The sequence below is a fragment of the Mastigoproctus giganteus genome, chromosome 1 (assembly GCF_048544385.1).
Source record: "Mastigoproctus giganteus isolate SK-2022 chromosome 1, ASM4854438v1, whole genome shotgun sequence".
In the NCBI taxonomy this organism is placed as follows: Eukaryota; Metazoa; Arthropoda; class Arachnida; order Uropygi; family Thelyphonidae; genus Mastigoproctus; species Mastigoproctus giganteus.
Window position 1 is genome coordinate 185,848,166 of NC_143575.1, and position 18,570 is coordinate 185,866,735.

At 37.2% G+C, this 18,570-nt stretch overlaps 1 protein-coding gene across 2 annotated transcripts in view; it reads left to right on the forward strand.

Moving 5' to 3' along the window:
- Positions 1–18,570, forward strand: part of dgo (ankyrin repeat domain containing protein 6 diego) — a 405,239-nt gene that overhangs the window by 226,517 nt on the left and 160,152 nt on the right. The window contains exon 3 of one of the 2 annotated variants that reach the window (XM_090383458.1): positions 12,872–12,970. In XM_090383458.1, the coding sequence (XP_090239584.1) occupies positions 12,872–12,970 (99 nt within the window). The remainder of the gene's footprint in view (positions 1–12,871; positions 12,971–18,570) is intronic. The other variant, XM_090383467.1, reaches the window with a different exon arrangement.

Here is an 18,570-nt window from a genome sequence, read left to right on the forward strand (position 1 = left end):
TCAGTTATAGCTCAGACACAGCATGGTTTTGTTAAGGGGAAGTCTTGCCTGACCAACTTGATTGGATACTATGATGCAGTCACAAAAGAACTGGATGCAGGGAATAACTTTGATATTATATACTTGGATCTTAGAAAGGCTTTTGATACTGTTGCACATGGAAGACTGCTACACAAATTGGAGCAGTGTGACATTGGAGGCAAATTGCTGCTATGGATAAAGGGTTGGTTGAGGGGGAGAAGACAGAGAGTGGTAATCAATGGACACTGCTCATCGTGGACTGATGTTATTAGTGGAGTCCCTCAGGGCTCAGTGTTGGGTCCATTATTGTTTTCTGTATTTATAAATGATATTGATGATGGTATATCGGGCTTAATGTCCAAGTTTGCAGACGATACAAAGGTTGGCAGGGTTGTCAAGGACACTACTGACACTATGCTGCTGCAACAGGATCTGGAAAGGTTGAGCAGATGGGCTGAGAGGTGGCAAATGAAGTTTAACATTGACAAATGTCAAGTACTACACATGGGAAACAGCAACCCCAGAGCAACGTATCAACTCTGTGGTACTACACTGACAGTGGTAGAGAATGAAAGGGACTTGGGGGTGGTTGTGCAGGCAGATATGAAGTTCTCTGAGCAGTGCAGACGGGCTGCAAGAGTAGCTCATGGAGTATTGTCAATGATATACAGGAATTTTTCCAGCAGGGATAAGGAGGTGATTATTCCATTGTATAAGGCGATGGTCAGGCCACACCTAGAGTACTGTATACAGGTCTGGAGGCCTCATTTCAAGAAGGATGTAGAGCTGCTGGAACGAGTACAGAGAAGGGCAACAAGATTAGTGAATGGAACAAAGGGGTGCTCTTACGAAGAAAGGCTTAAGTTTTGCAAATTACAGTGTCTGGAGACTAGGCACCAGCGAGGTGATCTAAGGTGTATAAAGCCTTGAATGGTTTAAGCATGCTCAATGCTGATGGGATTCTTCCTCTAGCTCAGAAAAATCACCTGAGAGGGCATAAATTCAAATTGAGGAAAGACAGATGTAGGATAGACGTGCGGAAATTTGCCTTTAGCCAGCGGGTGGTTGGTTGGTGGAACAGACTTCCATCCCTTGTGGTGGAGGTTGATAGCCTAAATAAGTTTAAGGCTCAGCTGGACAGGTATTTTGAACAAACAGAGGGGTGAAGTGGAAGTGGGTTTTTTTTTTTTTTTTTTGGCTGATGCTGCATAAGCTTGCTTTCTTGCATCAAATGCCTCTGCTAATGCTAATGGTCGTCTTTCAATCCTGGTGTATTGCATTTAGCGTTCTCCTTCTTGGGAAGAGTTCTTGAGCAAAGTTTGTTAGGGCTCTGTATTCCTCCTCTGAATCCAGTAGGTCGCCGTAGCCTAGTGGTCAGGCGCGCGGGTGCATAAGTACACGTGCCTTGAGTGACCGGGGTTCAAGCCCGTGACTGCTGAATACGGTGCTGTTTCTTGTATTCTGTCTATCTTGTAAACTCCTCTGACCGTTTGGTCGTCCCGGAGTATAAACAGAAAAATTTATTTTTTATTTAGGTAACTCTTGCCCTTTGGGGAGGTATCTTATACTCGTGATTAGGATGCACCTGAGATCCCCGTATTGCGGACAGTCGTACATGAGGTGTTCCCAGGTTTCGATATCTTCACATGTACAGCATGGGTTCTCTACAAGGGCGAAATTCATTAACTTTGCGTTGAAGGGGCCGTGTCCAGTTAGCAAGTAGTAGTGGCATGTGATGCAAGAAAGCAAGTGTATGAGCTTATGCAGCATCAGCCAAAAAAAAAAAAAAAAAAAAAAAAATCAAACAAGTACGTTGTTCGCAACCCCGGAAAGAACCAAATAGGCGATTTTGGATAAAATTTTCAAGTTTCGGCAAGAACTTGTGGGTGATGGCTCTTTGGTTGTTTCTGCCCTGCCACACCTGCATCAGGTGAGACTGAAGCCGGGTCTTTTCTGTCTTATGGTTGTTTGTTGGGTCTATTGTAAATTCCAGGAAAGTGGTGGTTATTCTCTTAGATAAGTAGTAGAGGAGTCCTGTTCTTGCGATTTCAAGATCAAGTGGAAGTACTGCTGCTATCACCTGCAGCGCTGGGTTACTCACTGTTCTGGGTGGTAGTGAGCAGGATTGGTGCGTTTAATTGCATCCAGGGTTCTCTTATTTACGACCAAGGCAGTTTTGTCGTACCAGATTGCTGAAGCGTATGTAATTATTGGGAGGAAGGTTGTCTTGTAGTATAAGGCTAGGGTACGCTTTTTGAGACCCCCAGTCTCGCCTTGTGACCATAGCTACCATGGCAGAGTAGTTTCTGATCTTTTGTCTTAGGAATGCGAGATGTGGTTAGAAGGATAAGTTATTATCTAGTATGACACCCAAGTATTTTAGTTGACTGGCGAACGTGATAGTTGTCCCATCAATTTTAATCTGGGGTGGTCGTCTCAGTTGCAGGGTTCCTTTAAACAGCGCCGACGATGTCTTTGTTGGTGACATTGTTAAGAAATTCTTCTTGGCCCACTGTTGGAGTATCTGCAGGGCCTGATTAGCTAGGATTTCCAATTGGGCTCTGGAGTTTGCTTGCTCTGTCAAATTCAGGTCATCTGCGAAGGCCTGCACCCGCACCGCCCCTAGGTCCATCCTCAAGAACTCATCATATACCAAGTTCCAGAGGAGTGAGCCCAATACAGACCCCTGTAGACATCCTCTGTGTACTGTTTTTGCGATCTTTTTGTATGGAGTGTTTATCTTAATTTTTCGTCGTGAGAGATAGGTTTCTATGACTTTATAGAGGTTGATGGGTACTTTAGCTTCCCTGAGTCTGCCCAGGACGCTCGGCCACCATAGTGAGTCGAACGCCCCGGCAAAATCAATCGATATTATGAGGAAATACTTATTGTCACATTCTTTGACCTTGTTAAGTAGGTTTCTGAGGGCGTCTGTTGTGGAGGATCCTGGTTTAAAGCCAAACTGATTCCCAGCTGGAAGGTCAGCTGCTTCGTAGTGTTGGAGGATTCGTTTGTGCAGTAGCTTTTCAAACAATTTGCTAACTATTGAAAGAAGTACGATAGGCATGTAGGATTTCGGGCACTTTGATTTCTTAGTTGGACTCTTGATGGTAAGTTTTATGTTGGCCGTTTTCCATTTTGTTGGGAATTTCCCTAACTCTAGGCATCTGTTGAACAGGGCCAATAGAAGTTGCAGTGAATATTCTATTACTTTTTTAAGTATTTCGGGTTCTATCATGTCTAGGCCGGGACATTTTCTGTTTCTTATCCGGACGGCAGCAGCACTGAGCTCCTCCATAGTGAAGGAGGGGGGGGGGGGAACTCCGTGGTTTGCGTGTTATAGTTCCGGTTTTCTTGATAGAGATGATTTTGTTCCTGTAGAGGAACAAAGGCTACAGGCCTATCGTACTTCTTTCAGTAGTTAGCAAATTGTTTGAAAAGCTACTGCACAAACGAATCCTCTAATACTGCGAAGCAGCTATCCTCTCAGCTGGGAATCAGTTTGGATTTAAACCGGGATCCTCCACAACAGAAGCCCTCAGAAACCTACTTAACAAGGTCAAAGAATGTGACAAGTTTTCGTCCATAGCCTATAGTTCCTGTAGAGGAACAAAATCATCTCTGTCAAGAAAACCGGAACTGCAACACGGCGAACTGATTCGAATATCGCTGCTAATATGGGGAAGAATTCAGCCATAGTCACCCCCCCCGTACTTCAGTACGAGTATGCATTTTCTGTTCTTTGTTTCATCGATTTCGTTACTACATGTATTTTCAAGATTTCAACGCAGCATATCTTTTTATGTCCTGACTTCCCTTGCATGCTTCCTAAATGCCAGAAGTGTTTTTTATAGTGTCAATCACCTTTCAATGTTTAATTAACCCCAACGAACAAGGTCCGCCCTGCTATAAGACTTCACATGCTTTATCTTAACATTCCGAAGCAGAGTTCTGGTAAAGGAAAAATACCCACCTAACTAGTTTCCTGGGGTGGTGTGTTATTCCTGCCTGCAGTAATCCCTGCTTATTTATCGCTACGGTAATTTCATGAACTTGGTCGATGGTTGGCTGACGTTTGGCATTTTATTTCCTTCTTTTCTCTGAAATCACTATATGATAGAAAGGTATTCTGTGTTTTGTTACCGTTTGCAATGGTATATGCATTTTCAGTTAAGAAATCTTGGCGGTATCGGAAACTACAATAAAATTGCGAAACAGAAAATAGAAAAATTTTTGTGGAAACACAACAAGTGAGATTTACAGTTATTACCAAATGCCATCGCTTTGTCACTGCGGGTGGCTAAGTAGGTATTTTGTCTACATGGTCGTGACTAGAACAGAACCGAGCAGGAAAGTGCAACTAGTCGCCGTACATTCGCGTGTATTTATTGCATACCATCTTTTCTGTTTTCTGATTGCGTGCTAAAAAGCGATTAGTGCATTCATTTCTCACTGCCAAGTATTAAATTAATAGAAGTTTGTAATACTGAATAACATTACTCAAACGATGACGTAATAAAATACGTCATCGTTTAAGTAATTAGAAAGGAAATTACCTACCATTAGATCATAAGCTAGCATCCGATGAGAGACTAAGTTCTCTGATGGAAACATTTTAAAATTATACAAGGATGGGTTCATAAACAAGGATAATGTCTAACTTTTCACTGAAATAAATACTCGTTATACTGTATGGTCATTACCATATGCTCCCATTACTGTACTGTAGGTCTTAACGGTGATTATGGTTTTTGTATCAGTAATGAGAGTCGCCATTTAAAATGGCATACAGGTGTTAGTCATTGAACAGAACAATGGTATTCGATGTTTCTTGTCATCAGGAGTTATGCTAAATGTAAAATTTGTACGGTATGATGTTGAATACAAACAATTGGTTGTCATCACACAAGCCAGACGTTAGCAGCATTCGACCAACCCAAAGGTATACAGGTAATTGTTTGTCATTACCAAAGGCATACAGGTGTGATTTGTTTAGAAATGAATATGGGCCTGACAAGCCAAGGAAGAAGCAACACCTAATATATGTAGTTTTAACATGCTGGTGGCCACGTTCACAAAAACGCATCATTTGGATGAAATTATTGATTTTGAATATTAGCCAAAAGACTGCTGATGACAATTTACTTTGCTACTTTACTACAATGCATGCTCTCGTTTGAAAGTGAAGGTGGATTATTCTGGGTGAGGAAACTCAATCTTCTCGTCCCAGAAACAAGCCTTGTGTCAATACTTCCCAAATTGTAGGGCGCGAAGACAAAGAAAATTCACCATAATCACTATAGAAGGTGCAAAAATCATGGATGCATATTCAATGCATATATTGTTAGTAAAATCATGATATAAACAAAAATAGTACTTTTTTTTTTCATGTAGAGGAGAATGATTTAATAATTCTTAAATGATTCTCAGCAATTTTCATCCATTAAAGATTGATGCCGATCATACGATTGCAAAGCAAGCATAACCAAAATGGGTGTTTTGATTGTCCCATGCGTCTGTAAGCATTGAAATTTTTGGTGAAATATTCTGTCATTTTCGATTGCTGAATCATACAGTGAAGTTTCAGGAAGGTTGCGGCGCCTCCGTAGTCAGGTGGGCAGGAGCAGCAGTGCATAGCACACGCTTCTTGAATAGACCGGGGTTCGAGCCCGTGACCACCAAATACGGAGGATGCGGAAAGGTCAGGGAACGGCCACCGCATATCCTCGGAACAATATGGCCTTAGTTGCTAATGCTCCTAAAAACCAAACAACAACAACAGGAAGGTTGCCAAGTTTGTTCAAAAGAAGTGAATTGTTAAGTTATATATTTGAATCAACACCTTAATTGCTATTCACAAGACTGCGATGGAGAATAATTATATTCTACAATTATAATGGTCCGTTCTCATGTTAAATTCAGTTCTTCTGAATCTTGAGTGTTTTCTCAGGATCTGTATAATTGTCATATTCGGATCACCCGAGAACAATTTCATTCACTCATGTAATTAAGGCCTTAAATTGCATGTGTTCTCTGGTCAGTTTACCTGTTTTTCTGGACTCGAGATTCCGGGAGAGAGAAAAAAAAACTTGCTTCACTCGCATCGATTTACTCAGCCACGGAGCAGGGGAAAAAGCCCATAAAAGTTCCCCTTCTCGTTGATGTGATTCTCACGCAGGCCCTTTCCACTCGATATAAAGAGAACAGTGATTATAACCATTCCGCTATCTGCGAAAACGCAAGATCTGTGTAGAGATCTAATTTGTAGCAACATCCCTCTTTCCGTTCGTTCCTGGAGAAAGAATGTGTCAATCAGTTCTTGACGAATAGACCCTATGCAAAATTCAACAATGCGAATTTGAGTTTTCTTCGCCAAGATTGGTGATTTTTATGGCTAGCAGGAGACAAAACTGCCAGCGCTTGTAGCTTCTAATGAACATGATTGATGGAAAGTTACGTGCTAAAGCAGCCGGTAAGCCTCCACTTCTACTACAAAATGGTGGAAGGAGCAGCACATTAATTATTCGATTTGTGAATGATTCTCTTAAACTGGAGGTCCCCAAACTTTTATACATTACTCCCCTTAAAACCTTTCATAAATTTCGCTCCCTCTTTCCACAAAAGTGCAACTAAACATATTTGGCCTTAAATTTAGCTTTTAAATGTCTTTACATTTAATCTGAAAGATTGAAATAAAATACGCTGCTTACCTGGATTAATGGGATGATTTGTCCTTATTTTGTTAAAAAAAAATGTGTTTTTACAAAATGTTGTTAAAACATTTGCTATCTCCCCCCCCCCCCCCCAAAAAAAAAAAAAAAAAAAAAAAGCAAATCCTACAGTTCGATTTGCCCCACAATTTTGAAACCTTAAGCCTTTTATGATAAAGTTAGAAATTATGAAAAGATGCTAGGAATGGAAAACGTGATCGTGGTGCCACTACTTTTTCAAAACAGAAAAATCACTCACTGGAAGGGAAACAACCTTACTGGGAGGGAAGCTAAACTGAGAACAAGAGATTCCGAAAAAATAAATAAATTTTCCGTATATATTACAGGACGACCAGAGGTCAGAGGAGTTCACAAGATAGAATATAAGAACATTATACCATATTTAATAGTTGTGGCCTTGAACCACGGTCACTCAAAGTGCGTGGACTTTTGTATCCTTGCCCCTTGACCACTCGGCTACGAAAACTGGAGCGGCAGATCATATTTTTTTAGTAATAGATATTTCGATGTAGCTTTTTTTTTTAAATGTGAACTTTTTTTTTTTTTTTTTTTGAACAGTTGAACTTTTTTTTTCCATATCAGTTTTTATTTTGATAAAACTAACATAAGTTGCAATGCTGTGCGCACGGGGTAAGATTTAGTAAAACGTAAAGGCCCATGAAAACGATGGGGGGGGGGGGTCTCAAGGATCTGTCCCGATCATTATTTTTTAATAAATATATATACAAAAAAACTATATCAAATATTGCTCTCTACTGTTATTATATATTGGTAGAGAGAGCCACCGTATGTTATTGTTCAAGTTTCCGGTGGCTAGGGGGTCACTTAGACAGTAAATTAAAAATAAATAACTACAAAAGAAATCTATAGGGGAAACCAGATTAAATGATCTGGCTGTTTTAGCTGAAGAACACAAAAAATCCGCCAAAATGGACCTTAAAGAACAAGAACCAATTAGCGTTTTTGCAAAAGCAAAATGAAGATGAACTTTTAAATAAGAACAAAATTTATAAATGAACCTAATTATAGCGATATAGATTAATAAATTGCTTATTTTGATGTACCAACTTTTTTAATAGCTTTTTACTTAGGTTTGTTGAATATTACTTAAAATGTACGTTGTGATTTTTTTATTATTATTCCCCATAAAAGAGTATAGCATTGTCATTACCAAAGGGGTACCATTTGTTAATCTTTACATGGAGGGCCAAAAATTGCAGTATACTGTATATTATTAATCCGTATTTCTTTAAAACATTATCATTTGAGTTATGAATATTTTATTGCAACCAATAAATTCGAACTTATATGAAATTAACACAAAAATAATTAAAATCATGGGCGATGCTTGCTGCAGTTGTAACTTAAATGAACTATTTGGAAGGTCAAAGCAAAAAATTCCTCCTCCTGCGTGCTTTAACTCCCACTTTACGGGTGTGATCTCTGTTTTTAAAAGAAAAATATAGCTAAGGAATCGCTGGGATTTCCCCTCGTTGGGCTGTTCTTAATTACTTAAAAAGTTATGATGTAAGAATATGGTATTTCCAAAGACATGAAGAAATGGAAATAAATTTCAAAATATCTTTAAATAAACTATACAAAGGATAAAAAAAATAGAAAAGGAACATTACTTTTTTATGTAAAATTTTTCATGACAGGGAAAGAAAAAAAAATATATATATAAAACTATAAATTCATTATAAGGACCAAAATTCTCTCCTTCGAAACGGGTTTTGTATAGGAATTTAGCACACCCTTTCTTGACAAGATAAATGAATTTTAGTTTTTGTGCTAAAAATAACGAGAAGCTAATGTTCGCAAGAAAAATCGACAGTCAGAGTTATTGCTTTTATTAATATAATTTGATCAGACTATCTTCCTAGAATTTATCATTGATTGTTTTGTCTTTGTTATAGCTTAGACACAATCGATCAATAAACTGTACGAATTTTTTAAAGAAACAGTGACCGAAGTTGTCAAAACAGTAGGTGTGTGAATGTTGTTGGCCTTCAAGTAGGTAAATAAACTGAAATTATTCTACCTTTGAAATAGATATGATTTTTTTTAATGTTATGCATTTTACGGCGGAAGAGCAGCATAGCCATAATGAATCTTTTGCGATGAAACGAAACGTCTGAAGCTTTAATTCTTAATTAAAGCTTTAAAATGACACGGAACTTAGAAATGAAAGCTAAAAAAGACTTGCACAGAAATAAATTTGCACATTTTACTCAGTAGGCCGAACATAACAAGCTGATTAAAATGGGATAAGATTGCTAGGCTGCAGATAATAAATTATGACGGAATAACTGGTTTGAGAGATTGTAAACGTTCATTAGGTCAAGGAGCACCACTTATTTTTTGCTCTTGCAAATGAATTATGTTTACATATATTTTCTATTGTAATTTACAAAGTTGTCACAAACCACTATATTCAATGATTTTTAATAATAAACATATATTTATGAATTATTTGATTCATTTGTTCCATTTTCTTGATTGTGGTTTTTTGTTCATATTTCACGAGATGAAGGCCAACTTTTTTTATAATTTTATTCCGTCATAATTTATCAAGCAGTTTTATTCTTTTTAACCCTTTTATTTTATTCATACACGTAGGCCAGATGTGCTTATTTCCTTCCCGACTAGGTATTTAGTTTTCGTATCTAGTCGGATTCCCTACCATTTTCATTATATCAAATGCGACTTGAAATTTTCAGAAAATAATTGATTGAACTGTTGAGTTCAATCCAGATTTCGTGATTAGCATTAGAAGTGGCAAATGATGGAAGAAAGCAAGCTAGCAAAAAAAAAAAAAAATTCACCTAGGCAGTATTATTCCTTAGGTATAATAATACTACCTGGGTGATTTTTTTTTTTTTTTACTGATGCTGTATAAGCTTGCCTTCTTGCATTTTTTTCCTTGTGCTATTTTTTTTAATGTACTACTTTTATTATATTTACATAAAAGGCAGTTATATAAAAATTAACAAAGTTAATTTTTATGTAACTGTTGTTTTTTTGTTATTAAAAATAACAAAAGCTAACTTTTGCTTTGTTATTTTAACAACAGCTAACAATTAGTTATTTTTAAAACAAGTAAAGCACAGTCCAGAAAAAATTAGTCCATTTATCGTAACTTTTCGGCTGTTATGGCATAACAGTCGAGACGTTTGGTGTCTCCTTAATAACTAAAGTGTTTCTTATCTGCGTGATGTCATTCAAGTCATACATTACCAATAACTTCGTTCATTTTATTTTCAAAAAATATAGGTGTTCCCCACAGGTGGATCAACGTCATCAAAAATGGTGAATTAGTGAATGTTCATTGTAGCAGTGGGAGACTAGTGTTGAAAGCGAAAAAAAATATAGGTGTTCCCCACAGGTGGATCAACGTCATCAAAAATGGTGAATTAGTGAATGTTCATTGCAGCAGTGGGAGACTGGTGTTGAAAGCGAATCCTATATCCACATGGATATAGGATTCGCTTTCAACAGCTTGAGCTGACGAATAAACTGAACTATAAACAGCAATTATACAATTATCTTCCAATTTATTTGCCAGCATCGGCATATGGATGTAGTGTTTCAACATCAGTCTCCCACTGCTACAATGATCATTCCACACGTAGTTGAGGATCTTTATTGTAACACTGTCCCCTTTATTCATTGATTTCAACCTCTACGTGCTGTCATTCAGAAAATTCAACGGAAAAAATTTACATTAAGTGGTAAATTCCTGAATTCTTTCCGTGGTCGGGATCATGGTTTATGTATATCAAACTGAGACTGGAGAAACACTTCCCCTTCCTTTTTCCTCTATACTTCACGATCAGCCAAGCTAAATTTAATTAAACGCTACGATGTCGGTTAAAAAAATCCTGTCTAATTAATAAAATACTGTACAGTATTATGTATGTGATAGGTCTGTGGTTCCCAAATTTTTGGACCACCCTTGGTTCCATAAATTCCTCACTAGTGCCCCCCTACCCTACATAAAAAGCATTATTCAGACTAGCGATTTGTACGACCCACTAAGGAAGATAACGCAATAAAATAAAAAGTAACAGTTAATTGCACATTTATTCAAAATCCAATTAAAACTTTTTAGTTTAATTCGATACAATCAATGAACTTAATCCAGTGATACCAGCTTTTCGAAGACTGATAGTCATTTAGCATGAGTCCCTTAGATATTACATTTAGTAACTGCTTCACTGTTCAATAAATTCTTAATGCAATGGACGGGCTTGTTGAAGTGATACCAATTTACTTGGAGAGAAGTTGGATGACCATACTAAAGCCATGTTCCACCAAATTAGGGCTTCTATTTGTATGAAGCTGTCTTCATCCAGGAAATTCCCGGGATGAAGATAGATAGAATTAAGAGAATGTAATTTTTTTTTTTATTATTATTCAGTGATAAGATACCCTTTTAGAATTGGGGAAATTTAATTACTTATGCATAGTTGACCAGTTATACATTGTAATACTTGAATTGTATTTTCCATCAGTGGTGGCTATTTATTATTTATTAAACATAATTTTTATCATGCCATTCATCAGTAAATAAGAGGTTAAAATATTATATATATTATGTGTATATTCCTTTATTATAATTAAGTACATTTGCAAATTAAAAAATATATATATATTTTAAATATATTTTTTAAAAGTATGTTTTTATTCCCTGTTGTCTCGAATAATATCAGCTCTTGCTTCAAATTCTTTTTTAAACTGAGCCTGACATGAAAATGTTGAACGTTGCATAGCTTTTGCCATTGATTGTATTGCTGCTTTATAATTTGCCTGCTATTGTATGGCTTGTGCAATTTCTTGACTCCGATTCTTCTGAATATGAAGAGCTAGATTGTGATTCGTCTTCATTGAAAAGCCTTGACAATGTCATCTTTACAGATTCAAATAATATTTTCTTATTCGGTACAGTGGGAAAACCAGGAGTAGCTATACAATTTTCATATTTCCCCCCAACGTTTAAATACGGAATCAGCGCAACCAAAGTAGTATTTTTTGTTTTCTCTCTCAGTAATTCTCTGTATTAAAGAATTTTCATTTTCTTGAAAAATCCTGATTTTTGTTGACTTAGCTCATCAATTATAAAAGCAAATACACCCTCAGCAGTTAGCAAAGTTGCATCATAGTTACACAATTTTTCTGCCCCAGTTTTTACTGGTTGCAGGATTGACACGAAGGGCATCCAATTCCCCATTAGTCAGAGGTTGCTTTTCTCTAATATCAATCAAGCAGTTGCTGATCTTATTTCAAAAAATTGCTCAAGCATTGCAATAATCTGTTCCAACTGGAACAGGTTATTGGCAATGCTTGAGCATAAAGATAAAATAGGCTGATGTATGAGAATCGATTGATAATTATTTCTCAAGAAGCCTTCTAAACTTTGAATCCAGGGCAAGATAAATTATATATATTAAGGATAAAAATGGGGTGAAAAGTGATAATGGAGAGATAAAAATAATATGGTAATAATGTGTACACACACACACACACACACACACACACACACACACACACACACACACACACACACACACACACACACACACACACACACACACACACAATAAAGTGCAAGGGTAATTACAGTGAAAGTGAACTAAGACGCACAGTAGAGAAACTATTACATTAAAGTATTATTATATTTATCATACTGTCAAAACAATCTACTCAAATGTCCAAAGAAAGATTTTGGTAGCCGCAGTAGTACGATATAATACACACAGGGCGATATATCTTGTTATATCTTACCACGAGAATAACAGTTCTAATTAATTTTTTAAAATCTTATTTTAACTCTCAGAACAATAGAAGCGAAATGCACATATTGATTATCCAGTAACATTTGCCCAGACATTTAGTACTCTAGTCCAATTTTTTATTCATCATTGCTTGTACAATTTTATTTATTTTATTTTATTTATTATTATTATTTTTGATTTTAATATACGAAATTTCAGAATACTGATTTCTGTGAGAACTCAAAACTGCTTTCTGAATTAATATAAAACCAGTTTCTTGATTGGAATTTTTCTTTTTTGTCTTTTCTCCTACATAATTTTTCTGCTCTATTGTGCTCATTTCAGGAAGGGAGAACCCCGCTCCACCTAGCGGCAGCCAATGGTCACTTGGAAACCGTAAAAGCTCTGTTGGAAGCTGGGGCAAAAGTAAATGCTGTTGATGCTGTAAGAGGCAGTTTAATTTAAAATATTTTAAAGTATTTGGTTAAAATAGCTCTAAAATTTGAAACACCGAAATTATATTTAAGTCTTACTTTCGTTGATTAATTTGTTTTTACAATAACCCAATTTTTTTTATTATTTATTTGTGAATATTTTCTCAAATGGAAACTACAGTATATGATAATTCGCCAACGCTTCCAGTACAGTGTATTCCACAGTACTGGAAGGCATTCAGTCCGTTTGTTATTATTTATTTATTTGTTATTATTTTTTCCTTCACAGTGCATATTCAAGTAAAATCCAAAATTAGTTTCTTGTTTATGGTATCTTTTATGACACTGTCCTAATCGAGCGTACACGCAACGAAATCAATTTGCTGAATCAGATATATGAGGGTGAGTCAAATGAAAACGAAACTTCAATTTGTAAAAAGTTAAATTACGCGCCTTCATTGGGTGTAAATTTAAGGATTTGTGTTAATTTATGTCATGCCTACGAGTGCAGAAATGGGCAAATAAATACCGTGAAGGAAGAAACACTCTGGAGGATAACCTTCGTCCAGGACAAGTTGACATAGTTGTCACAAAAGAATACGTTGTCTTGGTAGATATCAGCGGGGTGTGGTATTTGACAATGTGGCCAGAAAGCTGGATAATTGTCATGCATCCGCCTACACCATCATCCATTCCAGAGCGATGTATTCAACGCCTAATGCGATATGAAAAAGAATGAAATTATTTCTGAATTGCCTAGTGACTCTGGATTCAGGTTCTTTGAACTAGAGAGAGAGAGAGTGCAATAGAGAGCACTATTTTAGAAGAAACTCAAGATTTTTGAAAGCACCGGGAAGGTTATGCTCGTGCTGTTCTTCGATTCACAGGTATAAATATTCAACTAGCGGTTGAACACTCAATTCACAAAATTACCTACGAATCCCCAGTTTATCTGCTACGTGGCATCGAAAACAAGAAAACCGAACATTTCACTGACACCGTCAGGGAAATGTTCGGGTTTCTAATATAGCGAATTGTGCGGACACGCACAACTCGCTACATTATGACATCAATCCAGAAATTTCCCTGGGAAGTGATAAAGTACCCTCCATACAGTTCGGACCTGTCGCTTTCGATATTTATGATCTTCAAAAATAACAAAATGATTGCACACGGACTGTGAAGTAAAGGAAGCCGTTAAAAAATGTTGCCAACAGCAGCCAAAATATTTTTATATGAACAGTATAAAAATTTTGGTGTATATTCTGATAAGTGCCTAACTGGGGATGGGGCAGGGTTAAATAAAGTACCAGTTGGTGGTAAAAAATTTATATAATTTTCGTTTTCATTGACACACCCTCGTTTTTTTTTATGGTTTTTTTTTTTTTTTTTTTATGTAAGCCCAAACACGAGAGGTATTAGAACCTATAGTACTTAGTACCGTGCTTGGGTTGGAGGTTGAGAAGATGAAAGAAGATACTGCATTTGTTGACATTGGACTTGAACTTCTGTGGACTGTAATTTTCAGGAAATACGTATGAAGGAAGGTTGTTCCAGAAAACAGCAGTTGAATGAATAAACGAGGAAGATGAAAGGTTGGTTCTGTGAGTTTGAAGTTGAACAGTAAATGGATGTTGGCGGCACGTGTTCGGACTGTTTTGAAAGAGAGAGCGGGAATTATAGAAGCCAATTCAGAAGAACAGTGCCCATGGAAGTATCTATAGAAGAGGCATGCAGCAGAAACAGTACGTCTATGAGACAGCGAGTGGAGAGACTCTGTTAAACATGAATCATTAATTGACCTAACTGCCCTCTTCTGAATGGAATCTAGAAGCGTGAGAGGTTTTGGGGGCACCACCCCAGATGTGAGAACAATATTCAATGGCAAGGCGGATTTGCGATTTATACAGAGTGAGCAACTGTTTGGAAGAAAAGTAACGCCGAGAGCGAAAGAGAAAACCAAGTTTTTTAGATGCAAAGGAAGCAATATTTGTAATGTGCTTGTGCCAAGAGAGATTAGAAGTCAGGTTAATCCCCAAAAGAGATATATCATTTTGCCTAGAAATCGGAGTGTCACTAAAGATAAGCATAAGAGCAGAAGAATCCTTTTTGCGAGATATAAGACAAGACTGAGTTTTAGAAGGGTTGAAATCAATTAAGTTGTCTTTTCCCCACTGGAGAATTACCTGAAGATCGGCATTTAAGGAATTTGTAGCAGATTTTCGAGAAGTTGAAGCTGATTGAGCGGGGCAAGGTTTCTCAAAATGGAAAGTGGAATGCAATGTTCCATCATCGGCAAAACTATGGATAGGATTTCCAGTTAATGGAAGAAGGTCATTAATATACAAGAGGAAAAGAGTGGGGGAAAAGAACTGAACTTTGGGGGACACCAGCATTAGTGGAGAAGTTAGAAGACAGAGAGCCATCTACCATCACCCTCAGTGAGCGATCAGAGAGAAAACTGGATAACCAATTACTAAAAACAGTTGGCAAACCATAAGATGGAAGCTTGTTTAGAAGACCTTTATGCCAAACACGATCGAAAGCCTTTGAGATGTCAAGAGCAACTACTCGTGTTTCACCGAACCTTTCCATTGAATTATTCCATAAATGGGTAACATAAGCCAGAATATCACCAGTGGATGGACACTGACGGAATCCATACTGGCGATCGTTGATTAGACGGAAGGTTTCTAGGTAGTTTAAGAGTTGGTGGTTAATTGATTTCTCCATTACTTTAGAGAGAGTAGAAGTAATTGCAATGGGACGATAATTGGATGGGAGGGATTTGTCACCCTTTTTAGGAACTGGCTGGATATGAGCAAATTTCCAAGAAGAAGGAAAAACACCTTTGGAATAAGAAAGTGAAAAAAAGCGGCAAAGAATAGGAGTAAGTTCAGGAGCACAGGTTTTGAGAACAAGTGGAGAAATACCATCGGGACCTGGAGCTTTTTTAGCATCAAGATTCGTCAAAATCCTTCTGACATCCTTTTGACGGAAGACCACTGGAGGCATTGAATGGAGCGTGTTGGGAATTGTGGGAGGTGTTTTAACAAGATCATTAATACATGAGTTGGAAAAAAAATGGGATGCTAGCAGGTCAGCTTTATCCTTGGCTGAAGTTACAACAGAACTATCTGGTTTGGATAGAGGCGGGAGCAGAGATGGGCAAAAGTTGCGGCCAATAGCTTTGGCAAGAGACCAGAATGCTCGGCTACCATTAGGGCAAGAAGCAAGTTTGTGGTATTTAGGGTGGATGTCCAGTTTCAAGATGCACACAGGCTATTATTATTCATAGTCTGCATTTTCAAGTGGGATTCTCTATAATTTTTGCTTGAATAACTCTTGTAGGATGAGCACGAGATCATCTTTATTTTGAAACATCTCAGACTGTTGAGCGGTAATATTGCGCTTGTGACAAAAGCATTCAGTGAAGTGTTCCTGCTGATGGCGTTCTCATGAGGTTTTTTTTTTTTTTTTTAAGAAAGCGGCACTTCTGAAATTTTCTCCCCATTGCTTATTGTGCGTATACTCTGGAGTTTGGAATCTGTTTTTGTTATTATTATTTTAATGTTTCTAACCCATTTTCAAAAACTGATTCATTCAAGAGTTCAGAATTTGATATAGAGAGTTTATTCTTACAAAGTAACATTAGCAGTAATTGAACTGTTGTTTTTTTTTTTTTTTTTTTTATATGTATGTTGATCGTATACGCAAAAGATTGTTGACGCTGTCAAACTCTAATGCTGTGGAGGGGCTGAAGGTAAGAAAGCCTGATAAATAAAGACGAGTCATTGGTGTGAACTTTTCAGTTTCAACCAGCTGCAAGTTTAACTTGAATAAATTTATTTAGGGCAAAGAATTTAGTTCCCTGACCCACCGAGAGCTTCAAAATATTATTGTACAAGTAGGGTAATAGTCTCAGTTTGAACGTAGTCATGAGCAAACTAAGAAATGCATCGATCTCATATTATGAAGCAAGTCTTCAGGAATTACTTCAGTATTGCACATTTGCACTAGAACATCAAATAAATGCAGCAGTAATGTTTTATAGAGTAATGTAGCTCTCGTATACGTTTGAGATAATTTTTTTATAATGTATTGCAGCTCTCGTATACGTTTGAGACCGTCTAAATTTACTTGAGTCTTAAACTTTGTTTCACTGAGCATTCTCATATTATAAATATTCCTCATTGCATGGCTGTCCAGTCTTTTTCTGGTTATGCCTACTGATATACCGAAGAGGCGCCAACAAGCACAAAAACAGGCAGTATGGGTAATGGCATGCATTTCAATACATTTCGTGCGTTCATCCATTCAGGCCGCCAATGCTAGTGGTCAGGCGCGCGGGTGCATAAGTACACGTGCCTTCAGTGACCGGGGTTCAAGCCCGTGACTGCTGAATACGGTGCTGTTTCTTGTATTCCATTTATCATGCGAACTTCTCTGACCGTTTGGTCGTACCGGAGTATAAACAGAAAATTTATTATAGTTATATATGAGATCGATGCGTTTTGTAGCAATCTATACTGTTTGTAGCTACATACAAAACCGAGACTGTTACCAAAGCAGTTTAGTTTTGAAAGTTTTAATTCCACTTTCTTATTACATAATCTCAGCTTTCGATCACTTGGAAGGTCCCAGACCTGCAGATGATAGAAACTTAGGCAATGCAATTATAAACGGGAACCTGAATAGCAAAAGCTTTACTGCGAAATGCTTATTGACTACTGCCATCAAAATTCTAAAGAGATTAGCATTTATTTGCATATATGAAAACTGAAGAATTAATAATAATATAAAATACTAAGGATTAATAGCAAGTAGGGCAGCCTCACTTGACGTATATAATATAAACTATCAAGGATTAATAATGATAAAATATCAAGCTGAATAGATCAACCAGGACTTCTGTTGTTATTCTGTTTTTGAATCGAAAAGAAGATAATTAGGAACAGGGCGCATACATTTTTAAGCTGGATAAAAGAAACAAAATCAGTCTCTAACTGAACCTTGCTAAGAATATTTTAGTGACCATATCACTCGGATTTAAAGGAGCTAGAAAAAAGGAATGGTGTCTCAAAACATTGGTGCATTTACTCCTTCGTGTTGAGTAATAAGGATGCCCCTAAATCTTTAAAGACTCCATTAAGGTTGTTTTCAAAATAGTTTTCTTCTTCTTTTTCCTCCTCCTCTCACTCCATCCCCGATCCCATTTCTAGGTATAGACGTTTAAATGCTTTGGAAAGGCGTTAAACTCAACAGCTGTGCCCTGCCCTCCATTCCTTTTTTATTTATTTATTTTTTTTCTCACTTTTGAACGATCGATTCAGTGATTATTACTGCACTTCAAGCTTTAAGACATTTCACGGCGTACGAACACTATAATGGCCCAATTTGGTCTTTCCTGCGACCTCGTTTACCTGAGGGGGAGAAATTGTTAATCGCCCATTAGAAGCAGAGCAAGTTCGATGGAGGGGGGGGAAACGAAAGAACACGATGAGGATACGCTCCTGTAGAACTTCGTTTTTGGAAAAAAATATCTCTTTGGCAGACAGGGCGTGTTCGGAGAAAAACCTTCCAAGAAATAGAAAATGCTTACCTGTGATT